Source organism: Lissotriton helveticus, chromosome 11, assembly GCF_964261635.1.
Source record: "Lissotriton helveticus chromosome 11, aLisHel1.1, whole genome shotgun sequence".
Classification (NCBI taxonomy): Eukaryota; Metazoa; Chordata; class Amphibia; order Caudata; family Salamandridae; genus Lissotriton; species Lissotriton helveticus.
The window spans coordinates 9,285,735-9,304,190 of NC_136072.1; the positions used below are offsets into that span (position 1 = coordinate 9,285,735).

At 42.7% G+C, this 18,456-nt stretch overlaps 1 protein-coding gene and 1 long non-coding RNA gene across 2 annotated transcripts in view; one reads left to right on the forward strand and one right to left on the reverse strand.

Annotated features, from left to right (window-relative positions):
* The window catches only part of LOC144792837 (putative cation-transporting ATPase 13A4), a 289,798-nt gene that overhangs the window by 79,296 nt on the left and 192,046 nt on the right, over positions 1–18,456 (reverse strand). Inside the window, exons 17-20 of the mRNA XM_078668035.1 lie at positions 9,690–9,807; positions 7,262–7,386; positions 4,051–4,214; positions 835–957 (exon numbers count right to left, since the gene is read on the reverse strand). Of these exons, the coding sequence (XP_078524161.1) occupies positions 835–957; positions 4,051–4,214; positions 7,262–7,386; positions 9,690–9,807 (530 nt within the window). The remainder of the gene's footprint in view (positions 1–834; positions 958–4,050; positions 4,215–7,261; positions 7,387–9,689; positions 9,808–18,456) is intronic.
* LOC144792839 (uncharacterized) overlaps positions 1–18,456 on the forward strand; it is a 202,801-nt gene that overhangs the window by 6,374 nt on the left and 177,971 nt on the right. The window lies entirely within an intron of this gene.

Below are 18,456 nucleotides of genomic sequence, written 5' to 3' on the forward strand. Positions count from 1 at the left end.
AATACCCATAGAGTTGATGTTTTGCACTGTATGATCTGCTCATATTAGTTTACTATTGTTTGTTTTGTGTATACTTTTATGGTCCTAGTGACCAAAATAAAGGGTTTTGAACGAAGGAAAGCGCAATAGACAGCAATGAAATTAAAGATAATTCTCTGACCTCCAAAAAATCTGTGATGCATTCCTTACAAGGGATTGGAGTTGAAGGCATTTTCCCCATTTGTCTCAAATTCCTGATAAATATACCCAGGATCAATTTCTATGAATAAGGTTCGTGAGCGATTTGATTTGGAGAATAAGATATCTCAGAGAAAAAATGGTGTCAAATAATGAGCGTCGTGAATGTGATTTTAGGGGTAAAAAACATAATCATGTCCTCTTAGACTTTGTTGTTTTTGGGAAAAAATCCCTTGTCCCATTTTCAGAAAACATCAAGATACGAAGCAATCAGCTGCACAAGTCGCTTTATTCAAAATGATATATTTAGATATTGGAACTACTTTGATCGGATATAATAAGTTAACTCAGAAAGAATCTTATTGTTCAAAATTTGAGTTTGTATCAATAAAATCATTTATCATCCAAAAATATATATGGGTTTGTAAAAGTGCTTATAGCATTTTACTTGTATTGGGAGTTTTTAAGAGAAAGGGCTATTATAGTAAACTGAAGCTAGGGTTGCATCCTGCGGCTTATGATAATTTATCTCTCCATGGAAAATTTACAGCGAAAAAGATTTTTTCATACCTTCTTATAATAATTATTGTGTAATATTTCTAAAGGATTATGTCTTGGAAATAAATACATTTTTATTGTTGAAAATCTTAAACTTACTTTTGGGAGCAGACTGTAGAAGTGCTGTAGTATAACTTGGAAAGTTTTTCCATCCATGGCAAAGTAGTAGTTTTCCAACTGCATCGCGTAGCTGAATTTTTCTTCAATGCTAATGAACGTCTCCTGTAATCAAAAACAATATTACCAAACAGTCATTATTAATGGGTCACTCAATTGAAATGACATCCAATTAAAGTAACAGCATGAAATGATATCCCTCTTCCTGCAGGACACTGCAGACAGACGGCAGGACCAGGTGCTCTTTAATAAACCCTTTTCTCACTGTAACAAGATGTAGACCATCATTGTATGGAAAATGAATCAACGCTCTCCACTTCCAAAGAACATTTTGCCATCAGAACAGTCCTCAAAGCTCACTTGCTTTATGACACAATAGAAGTGTCCCGTGGCAAGGAAGTTTGGATTTGTAAACAAATTGTTACATCACATGCACTCTCGGCAGCGCCTTATGTCTGAAGAGTCTATTTGCATAACTCTAAGAAAACCCATCTTTTCCACTTTCCACCTACCCACCCGTTTTCCCTCTGGGCAGCTGGTATATTGACCTCTGCAGTGGTTGCCGCTTGCTGCCCAGGCACATGTGCAGTTTTTAAAATGCTGGGTATTTTTATGTCCAAGTTGCCTTTGGTGTTACTTTAGTGGGACACCTTCTCGTATGTGGGTTTCAACTATATCCCCGACCCCTATCATATTACAGTACAGGTCTTTCAAGGACAGGCGGGAAAGGATCATCCTTACTTCTTCTAAAAGTGAACATGATTTTAGCTGCATATTTTATGTGCAGGCTTGGCTACCTCCTGCTACAGAAAATGTAATGGGATATTAAATTGCCAACTTTTAAAAGGAAGTTATGGACAAAAGTAATTTCTCAGTTTGTAGGTAGGCTGGGCATTGAAAGACCACTAACTTTTAAATCTGATTATCTAATACTTTTGAAGAAGAAGTGACTTTTCCCATGTAAAAGGGAGACCCGGCAGCCCTAAAGGAGACCTTCTGATAGGAGGCCACAAGAAGTGCTCGAGCTAGCGAGGAAAATTCCTTTAAAGCTTACGGGCTGAACAGGGAGGGTCAGTGGTAGAGGTAATTTGAAACAAAGTTCTTCTCAGTTGGAAGAGGTATTCTCCATTTTGGATTTCTAGTCCATGAAAACTTGGAATTGTTTTGATACCCAAGGCATGTACCTTATGAACGTTCTGAGGATTGGTTAGCAATGGTTGCATGGTTACCCTTTAAAGCCCCGTCCTACATCTACTCAGTGAGAGACTCTGCTAAGCATTGAAGAGGATGAAGACATCCATTACTGCTGCGTTGAACAGTTCCTCCTATGGTAAACAGAGCTCCTCCTTGAGGGATGAAAATTAGATTTTTCCATACACAACGATTATTAGGCATATATTGTGTCAGCATAAGGTATATATATATCTATATTTACCAGTTGGTAGGAAAGGTTGATTCTTTCCCTAATTTCCCCATCCGTCGGAGTAGGCCGAAAAACCATACAGACGCCATCTTTGTTTGTTCTGTCAGATGCAAGCTGTAATCACGTGCCCCGCTCTCCATTAGTTGTCAAGCTTCAGTTTGTGTGAGTTACTGAGAGCAGCTGAAGGCTAACTGTTTTCTCTTCGCCCTGGGACTCAAGGTCGCATCTGGCTTTGGGTGCGATAAGCGCATTCCAGGAGGTGCCCTGCCTGCACTCCCGGGCACCAAGACGAAAGGGAGTCACCCCTCCTGACCTGCCCAGTAAATAATAGAAATGCTTTGAACCCATTATGTGTGCCATATATGGTCCTTCCTTGGGGTTCGAGGGTCAACTGGTGTTTTTCCTTTTACACTGATTCTATGTGGTGTACTGAAGGTATATAATTCACTGTTTCATTGTAAGCCAGCAGTCTTCTCGGCGCACCTGATGGGTGAGGGTCATAGAGGCTCCCCTTTAGAGTATTTTGTTTAATAAACGATTGAACTTTGTTCACTGCCAACTGACTGGTTATTTGGTAATGGGATTGGGCTATTGGTAGGTATAGCCCTTTATGTTATTTTTGTATAATACTTCATCGTGATATATAACAGAGATTGAAACTCGCTCATGGTGCAGAGAAAGGAGAGTGGGAATGGGAAGCTACTCTGACACTTTAAATTAGCCAATGAAATCTTTAACAGAGACAGAACTGTAAACAGTCTGCTCTTAGTTTTATTCAATGCTTAAACAAATTTCTTTGAAGTGCTTCAACGATGCTAAACTACTTTGAGGCAGAATCATGAAATTGACCAAGTATCCATCTAAGCAACTTCCCATTAACATTACTACGGTGATGTGGGACATTATCCAGGTCTTCATTATTTTCCAAGCCATGCAGATTTCCTTGTTCTACTTTTCTAAGAATTCACTTTTTTTAATGTTCTACAGATTAATTATTTTGCTTACAAGAATTTCGGTTGATAGGTTCTGGCTGATTGGTTCATCGAGCGTGGTATATTCATATCTTTGCCACCCAAATGTCACAGGTAAAATCATTAACACATCTTGAGAAGCACTCACATGGATATTAATATGCAGAAGACAGCCGGCAGTGTGAGAGTTGGTAACGGAGAGCTCTTTTTAATGGAAATTTGGGTAAGAATGAGCCGTGGGTGTTGTCCCATGCAATCATTATATGGTTCTAATAAAGGACTCTTTATATACAACGTTAGTGTGTTCAACTTACAAATGTAAAAAACAAACTGCCTTGAGTATCGGATGGTATGCTCCGTAGATGGACACGTGAGCGATGTACGATCCAGCTTCAGATTGGCCATCATCAGAAAGAATTAGAATCTTCTCAAGAGATGTTTGGAAAGTGCGAAATGTGACATGTACTTAACACTGCGTGCCAAGCCCTGCGAGCCACCAATCTTCTCATGGTTCACTTTAGGTATCACAAACACATGGGTATTCCCTTCTTTTAATACCGCATAGTTATTAAGTACTATATTTATTAAAATCTAAATTATTGTTTGGTGAACGATGTGTTTTGACCCAGGTTACTATGAACATGGAAAGTGTATTTTGGAAAACCATAAGAAAGACTCAGAGCACAGAGTGGATGTTTTTAGCTGTACCCAACTGCCAAGCTATAAAGATCTGGAGAACGATCTAAAACAATTAGTGTTCCTCTCTCATGCTAATGAGATGGATACCCAGAAGGCGTTGCTTACGTCCACTCCGTCCATCTTGCTCTTCCGATCTTCCACCACTGATAGTGTGATGGATGCTGGTTTGAAGCCGTTGGGTCCACAGGCCATGACCAGGACACCCGTGGTGGACTCGGGGATCATTCCAGAACGTTTTCCAACAGTCAGAGCTGTCTGAAGGTTGTCACCTAATGAGCAACATACACATCAGTAATTTATTAAATACACGCTGACACCTAAACCTCAAGAGCAAACACCAAAATGGTGTGTTGAGGAATGTGGACCACAAAGGGTTTCTTTTTTTTTGTTTAAACAAAAATAAATAATTTAAAATTCAACATAACAGGTCTCTCCAGTCATGTAGAAACAGGACTAGCGACCATGCACATTAGAGGTCACACAAGTTCAGTCTAACAAGAGACAAGTCTAATTAGGTAGGATGGTCGACGGCACATGACAATATATAGGTAGAATGCAAATGTTATTCCATCAATATGATGAGGTTTACAGAGGTATGAAAAAAATAGAAAGTGAAAGAAAATGAGCATAAAAAAACAGAAAAGTGGCAATATACAAGATCAAGACACATCTGGAAGCCCATAGAGATCAATGTGGAGACAAGGTAGTTATTCGGTCTTACCCACAATAGGATCCTTAGGGGCATCCGATGCATTATGAAGTAGATAAGACCAATTGGATCCCAATTATCCTGAGGTGTAGATGGTGGCGGCTGCAGCAAGATGTAGGTTTTCATGCAATCATTGAAAATGGTCTTGTCTCATAACCAATCAACAGAAGTAGGTACTCTAGCCCCTCCCCAGTTTATAGACACACTACACTTTGCCAAGAGGAGGACCATTGCAGTCAAGTGGTGTGCACCCTGTGGAACGCCCTTTACATAGTCCAGCAATGGGTCCAACGCATTGTATGTCACATCATCTATGACAAGGAGAGCATCACCCAAGGTGGAGAAATCAACTATGAAGGATGGAGAGTGTAATTCTGTGCGGTCATCATGAGGTATTGTTGGCCCAGCGAAAGGTATTTATAGTACAATAATTTGTGTCTATAGTTCATAGATTTTGTGCCAGTTTGTGTACGGAAAAATGTCTGTGCAGTCTCCAGTAGGGACACAGTTCCGCATCCCAAGCTACCTTAGTCAAATCGGTCCATCAATGTCTGAAATGTGATATTCAGGTCTAGAGCTTAGAAACACATCTGGTTGTATTCGCTGAAGTCAGTAGGCTCATTGGACGACCCTGGTACGGCACCCTCTACAGTGTTCCTTAAACAGGCATGAATAAAAACGCCAGGTTTGGCATCATTGTCCCTGGATAGGAACTACTCCAACAACAGGAACTTAACATTTACATAAAGGTGGCCCATTTCTGTTATAGCCAACTTCAAGGTGGTCTACACAGTGCGTTTGGTTGTAGATGGTAGTAAAGGATTGGAAAGCAACCTAATGGCATGGCTCATGAGTTTTGTGACAAAGATCTTCAGGCCCAACAGGTCATGGCAACCATTTTAATTTCCTTATGTGGTTTAGTTAGACATATTGGTAGAAGTCAGGCCAGTGGGATGCCATTCATTTGATTATGGTCTGTATGATACCTAGGGTTATACCAAAATTTGCTAAAGTGACATTGAGCCATCAGATATTATATTTCCAAACCACACCTCACAATCAAACACGAGGACCAATGAATCACAAGTGATCTTTGCTTGCCTATTGGCTCGAACCAACTTGATCAAGAGGGTTGGAAATGCTGGAAAGAAGTGCTTGCTAATGGGTTTTGGTCATTTGTAAATAGATACAGTCATTTAGGAAGGAATATCATTATACGTAAGGCTACTCTCCCGCCAAGGACAATGGAATTTGGAGCCACAAATCTACACGATGTGATAGGTTGTCTATTACCAGGCAATAATTGAGCAGAATTACCTGCTCCAGCTGTCTATGTAGAAAGATACCCGGGTATTTCTATGAAGTCTGTAACCAAATTTTCAGGGTATTCTAGGGTAACCTGTGTTGTACTGACATCTGGAAAAGGTTAGATTTAGACCAATTCATCAAAAAAAACAGAACCTATCCCAAATAGGACATTCTAACTTATCAGTAGGGCTAATCAAGTCACAGAAGTTCTTCAAATTGCACATAGATGTACAGTCTTAATTATGGCGAATAATCAAACAACGTCCTGGCAGACAGAAATTAAAAGCCAAATCAAATTTTAAATCAGACTATTAAGAATATTTTCGATTTGAGAAATTGTTGTGAATTGGTGCGACCTGACTGATCTTTGCCTCAAGACAGAATACTTTAACATCTCCCTCGAGCCAAGGAGAAGGTGTGTTCTGGGGGCAATTCCTCATATGAAAGCCGAATGGTCCAGTAAGTTATGGGAACATTAACTGGTATGAGTGATATAATATTTTTTAAAGAATTCTAATAATGCATTATTTCACTTTCATGAAGATAAAACACAGACTTCTAGGAAATATCAAAATAATAACAATTTAGGTTAAGAGAAAATAAAGTCTGGAACTCCAGTCCGTATTTGTGACCTGCCAATAAAAAAAAATAAGCTTAACTGTGTCTGTTAAGTTTGATTAAATTTGTTTTGCTCATATCAACAGCACACTTTGTCTTGCTGCAGAATGCCACTTCTGTACTGGAACTACTTGCTGAATGTGACACGTGCAGTGTAGTTATTACAATAGTCCGGGACCACGATTGCAGATTTTATTTTCAGTCAAAGAAAAAAAATCAAACATTTTTTATACTGGCAGAGTACAAACACACAAGTAAAACATTGTTTTAGACAGTGTTTAACATAGAACATGTTTGTATTGCAGAATGAAACATTGTCTTAGACAGTGTTGTTTGTATTGCAGAATGACTAACTCATTGTCTTAATTTTTTTTTATTCTAAGTGGCATTTTAGTGTTTGTAAATAAAACTTTTATAACAAATACTTGTGATTGATAATTAAGTTCACATTAGGCAAAAGTTGGTCTTGAGTAGAAGAACACATTAAATCCATTGTAAATATTATCACACAGAAGCCTTTAAAATCTTATTTGAATAACTTGGTTTACTTATTTGACTAGATTTTTGGGGGTGGACAAGTTAAGATTCTTGTTACACTCTTTAATAGAGGTATCGGAAATCCTCCCCCGGATGTGACCCATGTGAATAGCATGTTCCAAGACCCAACAATAATCTACATACCGGTCACCATTATTGCCCTGAATTTGGCCTCCAAGAGTTCTTCCAACACCGGCTTCGTCTCCGGCTTCAGCTGGTTTTCCATCACCAGCAGCCCAAGAAATTCCAAGTTAGATTCAACATCATCCCTTGAAAGCAAAAGAAAAAAGCTAATATTGTTACGCAACTGTTACATTTGATAAGGGAGATATGTTACATTTATATATACATGTCATCTCAAAGTGTTTTCATTACTTAGTGTTCTCATTCTATAAGAAAGTTTATGTAGAATGTTAAGCTGGTGTGTATCAGTTGCACTGTTGACTCTGGAGAGGCTCAGTGTCTGTTGCTGTGCTGCATACTTTACTACATTAAATCTTAATTTAAATTGGATTTTGGACTTCTTTTAATGGTGACGAGGACAAGAACACTGCTCACAACAGGAGGAAGCAGCACAGAGGAGTTGTGTTCTAAAAAGAAATAATTTGCATTGCGTTTTAATTAAAGCAAAAGAAGAATATATTCTTTGACTAAAATTGATATCGCGGAAACATTTTAAACTCAAGAAAAACGGATTGTATGTAAATTTTTTAAGGAAAAGAACAAAGGAAAAAATGAAAGTTTTGGAGAAACAGAGGAAAGGAAACAAGGCAAGGGAGCCTATCTATTGCCAAACGAAGGTACTGTTACTCAACAAAATGGAGGTTATTTTAGGCTATGCCGTTTGTTAACATAATCAGTTGTATGATGTGCCTATCGGTTTAAGAGGAGTAGCGTCTTTCAAAGATCTGCCCCGAGCCATCGCCAGCACTGGCGATTTTTAAAAAAATCACTGCTATGAGGTGTCTAGAGTGTTGCTGGCAGGAGCTCCTTTCACTGTTTTTGGCGTCATTTGGTAATCTCCATTGTTCGCCTTAATCGCAAACGATAAACAGAGGAAGCCTGAAGCATGCTGGGAGCTGTAAGGCATGCTGGTAGGAAGCGACGCAAATGCGTACGACGTGGCGGCCATTTTGTTTACCTTGGAAACAGCCATAGCAACGACGACGCTGGCTGTAAAGGTGAACAATTGGTTGTGATTTAAAACGAAGGCAGTTCATCTTTACACAGAAAAAGGAAATCACAAGTAAGTTGGACAATATTTGTAATACGAATATATACATATAGGGTTTACAGAAAAAAGAATTTATGACAAATTGGATCTGCCAATTAAAGGAAATGCAGTTTGATCCTCCTGCAAAATTTTTACAATGCAAAGGGGAACCCCATTACCCTGGTCAAGATGGAAAGAAGAATGTGTAAATTGTATGAAGGCCGTGGATGGGGAAAGAATGGGAGCGGAAAGAAAAAAAAGTATTTTATTACATTGCCATGGATCTGAAGGTCAGATGGTATTTAGAGCTCTGCCTCAAATGAATATTGCAGAAAATGGAGAAGCAACAAATGTGTATAACGAGGCGCTACGTAGAATGGAAAAAAGGTTTAAACCCACCAGCAATATTGAGTTGAATAGGTTTAAGTTTTATAGCAACCAATGAGCATCTGGGTGACAAATAAATGGACAGAGGATCCATAAATCATTGGATTTACCTCACAAGTCGGTGTTTATGAGTGTCCTCAGTTGTTAGACTTCAGGACCTTGCCCAAGGAATGTGTCAAGGGTATCCAGATTCAATAAAATCTCATCAGCATTCAAACATAATGTGTCTGATTTGCCAGTTCCACTTCCCCACCTACGAATCTTACCTAGCAAATGCATTCTGAGGATGCCACTGAAGTATTTAATATTATCTGGGACAGTAGTCTCGGGCCTTATCCATCTATGTTGCTGCATTCTCAATGTAATTGTAAAGCAAGTACCGGTTATCCTGATGCAGACATTGAACTACAAACTCCTCCCCTTCAGGAGATCAATGCAGCCGGGATACTGAATGGATTTTGGCTGCAAAACATTGATATATACTGGGACACCTACAACACACCCCCTTCCAGATACCCAAATGGCATCTATTTGGAATCACATTAAAGGAGTTGTACAAACCAGTAAATCAGGTTACAACTTAGGAAAATCCCTCTAAAAACATGAAAATTCCACTCACTCAAAGCACCTCGCTCAGAAAGCACCTTGAAGTGTTTCAGTTTAGGGTGTTGTTCTATGCAAGCTTTCTGATTCAGTCATGCACTCACATAAACCTAAAAAGGTTTGGTAATCCTGAGTCCACTGCCAGAAGCTGGCCATGTGTCACACTAGAAGGAGGTCTTGCGAAGCGACCTAAAAACAATGTTATGTCAAAGGCCACTAAATACTAATCTAGCATGTTTTCCAATTACTGTAATGCGATCATCTCAGCAGAGAAGCTACTTTTCCTTGCTGAGGTTTGAAGTTTCCATCTGGAACGAGTTACCTCCTCGTCTTGAAAGTGCTTGTGGGATGGAGGTCTCACTCTCTTACCTTGCTAAACTGCGCAATTCAGATGGCGTCTTTGATGGCAGAGGCTTGTACGCCAATCCAATGACCCGGAACCCCTGCTTGGTGTAAATCTGGAGTTTGCTTGAAAAATTGGAAGGGACTAATAAAAAAATTTTAAAAAAATAAAAATACAAATTAACATTCTGCTACATCACAAGAACTTACATTTACAACTCATATTTAGGCTTAGACGTAGAACGCTTTATTAAATACTGTTATTTTACGTCCTTACGGCAACTTCGTTGGATATAAACTGGTAACATGTTTTGAGATTATTTACCAGTTATTTACAGCACCTTGGACCAGATGTACCAAGAATCAATTTGTAAAACATGGTTGCAAATTATGCACACAAAAAAAAACACAAATGATGGAAGGAATGCAGAACAAATCAAACATTCACCCCCAGTCACAGATCTGGGTTAAATCCATAATTTTTTTGCTCAGCATGTACCCCAGTTTAGACCTAGCTTTATGCAAATAAGTCTTGACCCTGCTTCCCATGGGAATAGTCCAGCCTGAATTGCCAGGCCGGGTCCTCTCTGGACCAGAAAACAAGCATCCTGGGACCAGTTTTGGGGTATCAATTCTCATCAGTCCGGGTAGCTTGAATCCAGTGATAGAGTGAGCATGGGACTCACATCTGGGCATACCCTTCCCACTTAGGGTGACAAAACAAAAAAAACACACAATTTATGCACTGACATTTTGCAAATTGACCCCGATTTTGTGTACCAAGCTTTGTATTGGCCATTTGGTTTGCAAAATTCCCTTTGGAGTGGGTCTCAATCTGAACTACCTCATGAATACAAATAAAAAATAATTAAGTGGTGACGCATTGCGACTCACTCAGATTGGATGGTGGACTGCTGGGGTTGACAGTTCACCATGCATGTGAATGTCTTTAAATAAAGTAAACTTTGTTTTTAATGCTGTTCATTTTCATTAAAGGATATAGGGCTTGATTTCAACAGTAAAGTTAGCACTTTCTTTGAAACAGTCTTTGGACCACTGCCTTTTTTTCAAAAATTGGAAGGAGCCCCCTTTTGTGAATAAGTTACACACATTATTTGGGGTGTCTAACTTCAAAAGATTGTGACTGGATTTGTGGTTGCAAAATATTGATATATCTTATGCCCAATTGAAATTTGGAAGGGACACCTTGAACACAAGTCTTCCAGATTGCAAATCAATGTCCATTTCTAACTCAATTTTATGTTTGAGTAAGTGTTGGAGCTGACCTTCTCTGCCGAGTCATCCTAAACCTTTTTGCCTCCACTCTTTCTTTTGCTTAACCCCTTCGCAGCGGGGGTAATTCCCCTGCTGTGCTGGGGGGTGAGGGGGCGCGCACAGCGCCCCGGTGCTCATGACGAGCTCAGCTCGTCATGAGGCACAGTGCTTGTGTGCTCATGACGAGCTTAGCTCGTCACAACCACACCCGTTTTCGTGGAATGTTCAGCACAGCAGGGGAATTATCCCCGCGTGCGAGCGTTCCACGGCTCATGACGAGCTCAGCTCATCATGAGCACACGAGCACCGTGCCTCATGACGAGCTGAGCTCGTCATGAGCACGAAGGAGTTAAAACGTTTTGGTCAGCTTTTCAGACTCTGTGTAGTTTACCACTGCTAACCAGTATTTAACTGCTTATACTCTCTCCCTAAAACATGATACAATTGGCTTATACCTGAATGGCACATTAAATTACTTGTAAGAACCTAGTGTATGGTACAACATGTACCCAGTTTTTGTAAAATAAAATGCTACTAGTGGGCCTGCAGCACTCGTTGTGCCACCCACTTAAATAGCACTATAAAACAAAGGTTTTTCTTTGCAGCTTGCAGTGCAGCTTTAAACTGCTGTTTCAACCTAGCAAAATAAACATTTTGGCCAGGCCTAAACCTTCTTTTGTAATATTTGTAAGTCGCTGCTTCTAGAACAGGGTTCATGGTATTTAAAAAGTGCAACATGTGTAATTAAGGTTTGCATATCTAGGTAGTGAAAAACTCCAAAACTCATTTTTCACTTCTGTAAGACCTGTCTCTCCCATTACTTAACACTGGATTATCCAAGTCCTTTTAATAAGTGCTAACTTTGGCTTGAGAGAAGATAGGAATATAGGGTCATATGCATCAAGCAAAATTGCCAACATTTGCAGAATTTCGACGTTTGCGATCACAATTTTTCTTAGTAGTATGTATGAGGCAAATCTACGTGCAAAATAAGGTATCGCAAAATCTGTGATTCCTTATTTTGCGATTGCATTTAAGGAATTGCAAATTTTACGATTCCTTAAATGCAATGTAAGAAGCACCAAAAAAGTGCAATTTGGCCTTAAGGAATCGCAAATTACCACCAACTTCAAGTTGGTGGTAATTTGCGATTTCTTTGAAAAATGCAATTTTTTTCATTTTTTAAAGTGAAATGTGAAGCACCTGCGCCACATGTGCAACCATGCTTATTTCAGGGGTGCAACAGGGTGTCCTTTTGACGCCATTGCTCCCTTGAAATTGCATTCTCAATTTGCGATTCTCTAATTGCTAATCGCAAATTGAGAATGTCTTCCCATTCATTCCTATGGGCCTCTAGGCCCTTAGGAATGAATGGGGAGGTATTCCATAATTGCGAATCGCAATTTGAGATTCGCAATTAAGGAATTTGTAGGATTTACAAAATGTATAGCAAATCCTACATACATAGCATTTTGCTATTCTCAAATAACGATTCGCAAAAAATCGCTATTTGAGAATCGCAAATGAGGATTTTGATACATATGGCCCATACGATTTAGACTCAAATTAATAACAATTTTAAATCTTTAATGGTAAAGTCATATTTTAAGTTACAATTCTCAATATGCTGTGTGGGTGGAAGCAGAGAATAAATGACATTCAGAGAGACTAGTAGACGAACAGAGCCAAACCAAAGGCCTTCTTTGACCCTATATAGGGGTATGGTATGTTGGAACCCTAACTATAAAGTGGCTTCCACCCCTCTGCAATAAAAATGATATATTATTCACCAAACTCCCACAAGGAGAAAACTGAGCACTCGCAGGTCTGTGAAAATCCATTTTATTGCCCAACAGACGCGTTTTGGCGTCCTCGACTTTTTCAATGTTGGTATTGCACTTAAAATGTCATGTTAGCGTCTTTTCAAAAGGTATAAGACCACTCCCATTGGTTGATTTTCAAAATCACATTAGGTTACCTCCAATGTGCAATCATACACAGTAGCCATTACAGTGTGAATATGCCATTAGTTGTTCCCTCTTAGCATTGCCCGTACGATGTTATTGCTTCAGTATCACCATTTATAAAGTAAGTAACAGATGTGTATTAAGTTTCCATTCCGCATAGACTTTGATGTTTGCAAACCCAATGTTTGTTAGGAGTGGTCTTACTCCCAGTCCCTCAATGCCACAAACACCAGTATCTGTGAGGAGACCTAAAGACGTAGATTATAGTAATCCTGTCTAGACATTATGGTAATGTTCCTTCAAAGGCAGACAACTCCTCAATTAGGCATGCAGCGGTTCTGGCAGTATAATAATTGTTTCACACCAATTTCCACTCGTAACTGTCGAACTCCTTGAAACGGGTGCCTAAGGTGTGCTAGTGCCTGCACATAATAAATTATTCACCAAACTCCCACACGGAGTTCAACACGTTTCGATCCCCGGCACCGGCTGCAGATCAGCCCTGCACCATGTGACTCTGGGCAATAGCTTGCTTAATCTTCCCGTTGACCCCCAGCGCCTTGACACGTTCGGGTAATTGTTTACACTTTACAAATGCTGGACAGTTACATTTACAAGGAGAAAACGGAGCATTCACGGGTCTGTGAAAATCCATTTTATTGCCCAACAGGCGCGTTTCTGCGTCATCACCTTTTTCAATGTGGGTATTGCACTTAAAATTTCATGTTAGCGTCCTTTTAAAAAGGTATAAGACCACTCCCATTGGTTGATTTTCAAATCATATTAGGTTACCTCCAATGTGCTGTCATACAGGGCAGCCATTAGAGAGTCAATATGCCATTAGTTGTTGTTCTTTCATGGAATTGCCCTCACAATGTTATTGCTTCAGTAATGAATGGTGCTATTGAGGCAATAACATCATAAGGCCAACTAGCTTACCTTTTACCTCCAGTAAGCCCCACACAATGGGATTGCTGAGAGGTGGTCGGAGACCACGCCACCCTTTCTCCACCACTCTGCAAACGCACCTCCTGGCGCACTACTGGTTGGGGAATGAAGTCCACTTTACTCCTGAGGGACATTGTGGGCCAAGAAGCCCCACTGGTTCCTCCTATAAGTCCTACGCAGCAGAATTCATGAGAGCTGGTTTGAGGCCCAGCCCCCTTTTTCCACCACTCTGCTAACATAACTGCTAGTAAAAAAGCTTAACAAACCTTAGTAATTCACACAAAAAAAGCAAAGATCACAGGGACTTTATAGGTAGGCTGACATTTAACTTGTACAAAAACAGAAGTTCAGCTGTTATAGCTACCGGAGTTAACTATAACTTGCGCTGGGGGGGCGTGGCCAAGCAGCATGGCCGACAGGACGTGAGCTCCACCAGCTACGTCCTGAGGACCCGTTAATCCTGCGATAAAATACTGCCTGGGCTGTCGATTCGAGTGGAGGTGGACCGGAGGTTTCCCTGAATCGTACGGGACCCCCACATTGAGGGGGCGACCCGTGGAACCCCCGCAAAACAGCCCCTGACATCTTGCTGGCGACCGGAGGCTCCGGCCGAACTACGCGAGCCCGTGGTCCGGGCCTATGCTAGAGTGCGGTGGTGCGGGTGGCCCGCCTAGGTGTGGCGTCTCGAAGATCCGGAGCCGAGTGCGTCCTGAGCGGGCCTCCTCTTGCTGAGAGCTGCGCCTGATAGAACTTGTGGGAGCGGTTGGCGGCTGCCGGGGGCCTCGGCGGTCCACGCCGGCCGATGCGGTGAAGCCGCGGCGCCCGCCCCCTCCCCCTGCCGACGTCCTAAAGTGGAGCCTCGGATCGAGGATCGTTGCCCCAGGTGAGTGCCTGACTGATCCCGAGACTCGCGGAGGCGGCGCCGGCACTGCGGTCCTGGGGTCGCCTCGGCCCTTGTCAGAGGCGGCGACCGTGTGGGCCTGTCCTGAAGTTGCCGGGCGGCCTTGCTGGGCTGCCCCGGCTTGCCGGAGCTTGCAGAGGACGCGGCGCCGGCCCCCTCCCCCGGATAATTGCCTGCATCGGATTTTACATGAGGGGCTTACCTTGACTGTGGAACCTGCAGAGGCCCGTGGTGCGGCGCTCTGGGGGACACGCCCCTCCCCCACTCGTCCGCCATCTTGTTCGAGTGCCGAGGCAATTTCTTCCTCACCCCGCAGCGATATACAGCATGCACGGACCTTTAGCTCGCAATACACTGTTGCTCTGCACTCCTCTGCAGGGGCGCCACTGGGGCCTTGTGAGTCGTACTGCTGCCCCTTGGAGGTGGGGCGCGCCCTGGTTGACGAAGGAGCCTGCTGATCTGCCTCGGCCGGGCCCCCTGGGGCCCAACTGTCTGACCCTTTGGGTGCACCGTGGACTGCTGGCCGCCCATTTGCTCGTCGCTGCTGGAGGTGCCGTACTCCTGCCTCTACAGGTACACCTATATTGCGAGGAGGGAAGCTGACTCCCCGGCAAGGGTTCTTCCACCTAATCCCCTGCTTGGTTTGGACACCCTCTGCGTTGCACTGCTCTGACGCTACCTGGCGCGATCCCATCATACCTGCTGCTCCTGCCTTTGACCCTCCATATCTCGCCGGTGGTGCCTGGGGGGATCCCCCTGGAACAGATTGGAAAGGTGCACGGTCTGCCTTTCCTGATGGCGTCCCGCAAGGACAGGTCCTCGAAGTCCTCCCAACCTAACACCATAGTGCAGTATACTACTCCACGTCTGCCATCACAGAGGATTACACGGCAGACTGATCCAGAGGACGGTGGGAATAGTCCAGCAGAGCCGTCCCGAGCGGAGATCTTGAAGGCTATTCAGGGATCCCATTCTGCCCTGGAGAGACAGATAGAGACTGTATCCATAGATGTTAATCTACTCCGAACGGACCTCCGCAAGGTGGCGGACAAAGTTTCATATGCGGAGGGTAATATTACCCAATTGCAAAGTGAGGTGGCCTCCTTGCAAAAGTCAGTTGCGCAACTTACATCCACTACCCGAGCACTGGAGAGAAGATCTGAGGACGCGGAAGGTAGGGCCCGTCGGAGTAACATCACGGTCCTGGGAGTACCGGAACGATTGGAGGCGGGAAATGCGGAGCGCTTCCTGGAGACTTTCCTGGAGACCTGGATCCGTACTCGGCAGTTCATGGACTTATGCAATAGCCTTCCTATTTATTTTATTTATTTATTTTGAAAGTTTTATATAGCGCGAACAAGATCTTTGCAGATATCAGAGCGCTTTACAGACGAAAGGAACAGCGTGAGAGTAAACAACAATAGGGGTGGGGAAGGTACATGTGGGAGCATAGTCAGCCAGATACATCAATAATGAAACAAGTACAAATAGTTGATAGCGTAAACACTCAGGCAGGTCAATAACACGAGTCATACAAAAATGCAGAAAAGATCAGTAGAACTGATTGGTACAGCGACTGTAAAATCATCCCCAGTAATAATTCAAGTGTATTTAGCCATGAGGATAGCTTTTAATTCTTTCTTAAAAAGTATGGTAGAGGAGATGAGCCTGATTTCAGGGGGGAGTGAGTTCCAAATCCTGGGTGCCATTCCTGAGAAGGAGCGTTTATACGTTTTTTCCTTGCGGAATCTTTGGGGCTTTAGCAGGAGATTGTTTGTGCCTCTAGTGCTTCTAGAGCCTCCGGAAATCGTCAGCTTCTGGGCGAGATATCCGGGTGAGCTCAGGTGGACAGCCTTGTGCGTGATGCAGGCGATTTTCAGATGTATTCTGGCTTCAAAAGGCAGCCAGTTCAGGGCTCTCAGGTCAGGTGAAATGTGTGAGTGTTTTTTTTTATCCGGTGATGAGTCTCGCTGCGGCGTTTAGAGAAGCTCTTATGGGTGCCGTGGTAGTTAGGGGGAGACCACAGAGGGCGATGCTGCCGTAATCTATTCGAGGGATGACTAGAGCTTGTACCGCAGTTTGGAAATCTTTGGCTGGAAGGAAGGGTTTGATTTTCCTTAAGATATTAATCTGGTAGTTCACCCCCTTAGTTGCTTTGTTGATGTGTTCCTGCATGTTGAGGTTGGTGTCAAGTGTTATGCCTAGAGATTTTGCTGAGTCCACGATGGTGGGATGCACATTGAGTGCGGTTAGGTGTTTAAGCCAGATTTGAGTGGTAGTGATCTTCGCAGGAGGTGAGATCAAGAGGAACTCTGTTTTAAGAGCATTGAGTTTGAGATGATTAGCGGCCAGCCATGATTGGGTGCTTCTGATCGTTGAGTTCAAGAGCATAATGTCTTTGGGTGATTGTAATTTGAGATAAAGTTGGGTGTCATCGGCGTTCATGTGGAATTGGACATTGGATGCTTGTAGCAAGGTGGTGAGAGGTTCCATCACTAGGTTACACAAAGTTGGGGATAGGGAGGATCCTTGTGGGACGCCTAGCGATACCGGTATTGGAGAAGACATCAAGTTGTTACTCTTGAATTTCTGCGTTCTGTTGTGTAGAAAGGACGTGAACCACTTGAGCACAGTTCCAGATATACCCATTCTTGTGTTTAAGAGCTCGAGTAAGTTCTCATGTTTGACGGTGTCAAATGCAGAAGAGAGATCAAGAAGGATAAGGAGGCAGGTATCGTTTTGATCCAGGATTTGGAGGGCGTCGTCAATTATGTGAATCATAGCCGTTTCTGTACTGTGGTCTGCTCTGAAGCCTGATTGATGAGGGTTGAGTAGATCAAACTGATTAATGTGTCTAGTCAATTGAGTTTGTGCGCATTTTTCCAGCAATTTGGCAAGAGTCGGAATATTGGTAATGGGACAGTAATTATTTAGATCAGAGAGGTCGGCTGTAGGTTTCTTTAGTAGAGGTGTGACTTGCCCAACTTTGAGGGAGTCGGGGATGGTCCCTTGTTGAAGTGAGCTGTTGATGATTTTAGTCCAGAGTGGGAGGAGCGACGGGGTCAGGTCTTTGACCGCGTTGGCAGGAAGGGGGTCCGTGAGGTGGTTGGCTAGTTTCACAGTTCTGAGCAGTCTACCAATTTCTTCTTCCGAGTAGGTGGCAAAGGTGACCATGTAGCATGGTTTTTTAGTTCAGTGGGTGCTGTGCAGAGGGGTTTGGGGTAGAGACTTACGTCAATGAGGAGATCGTTCTTTATGTTGTCTGTTTTTTGGATAAAGAAAGAAGCGAAGTCTTCGCAGGAGGGTGCTTCGCCCAGGGTGCTGAGTGGTTGGGGTTGTTCCTTGGATTGTGTTCTGATTAGCTCAAACAGCTTTCTCGAACGATTTTTGGCTTGGTCGAGCGGACGGCTGAAGAAATCTGATTTTGAGCGTTTTATTTTCCTGAAGTAGGCATTTCTCTTTTTCTTCAGCGTTTTTAAGTGCAGTGCGGAGGGAGCTGATCTCCAAGTGCGCTCTGCCATTCGCATGTCCCGTCTATCGTCATTGAGACTCCCGTCGTACCAAGGATTGGACATTTTTGTGGATGCTCTTTTTAGCTGCATAGGTGTAGCTTCGTTAACTAAGGAGGTCATAGCGTTGAGATAGTGATCCGTCAAGGATTGGACATCCGCAACGCCAGTGGGAGGAAGTAATATATTGCAGC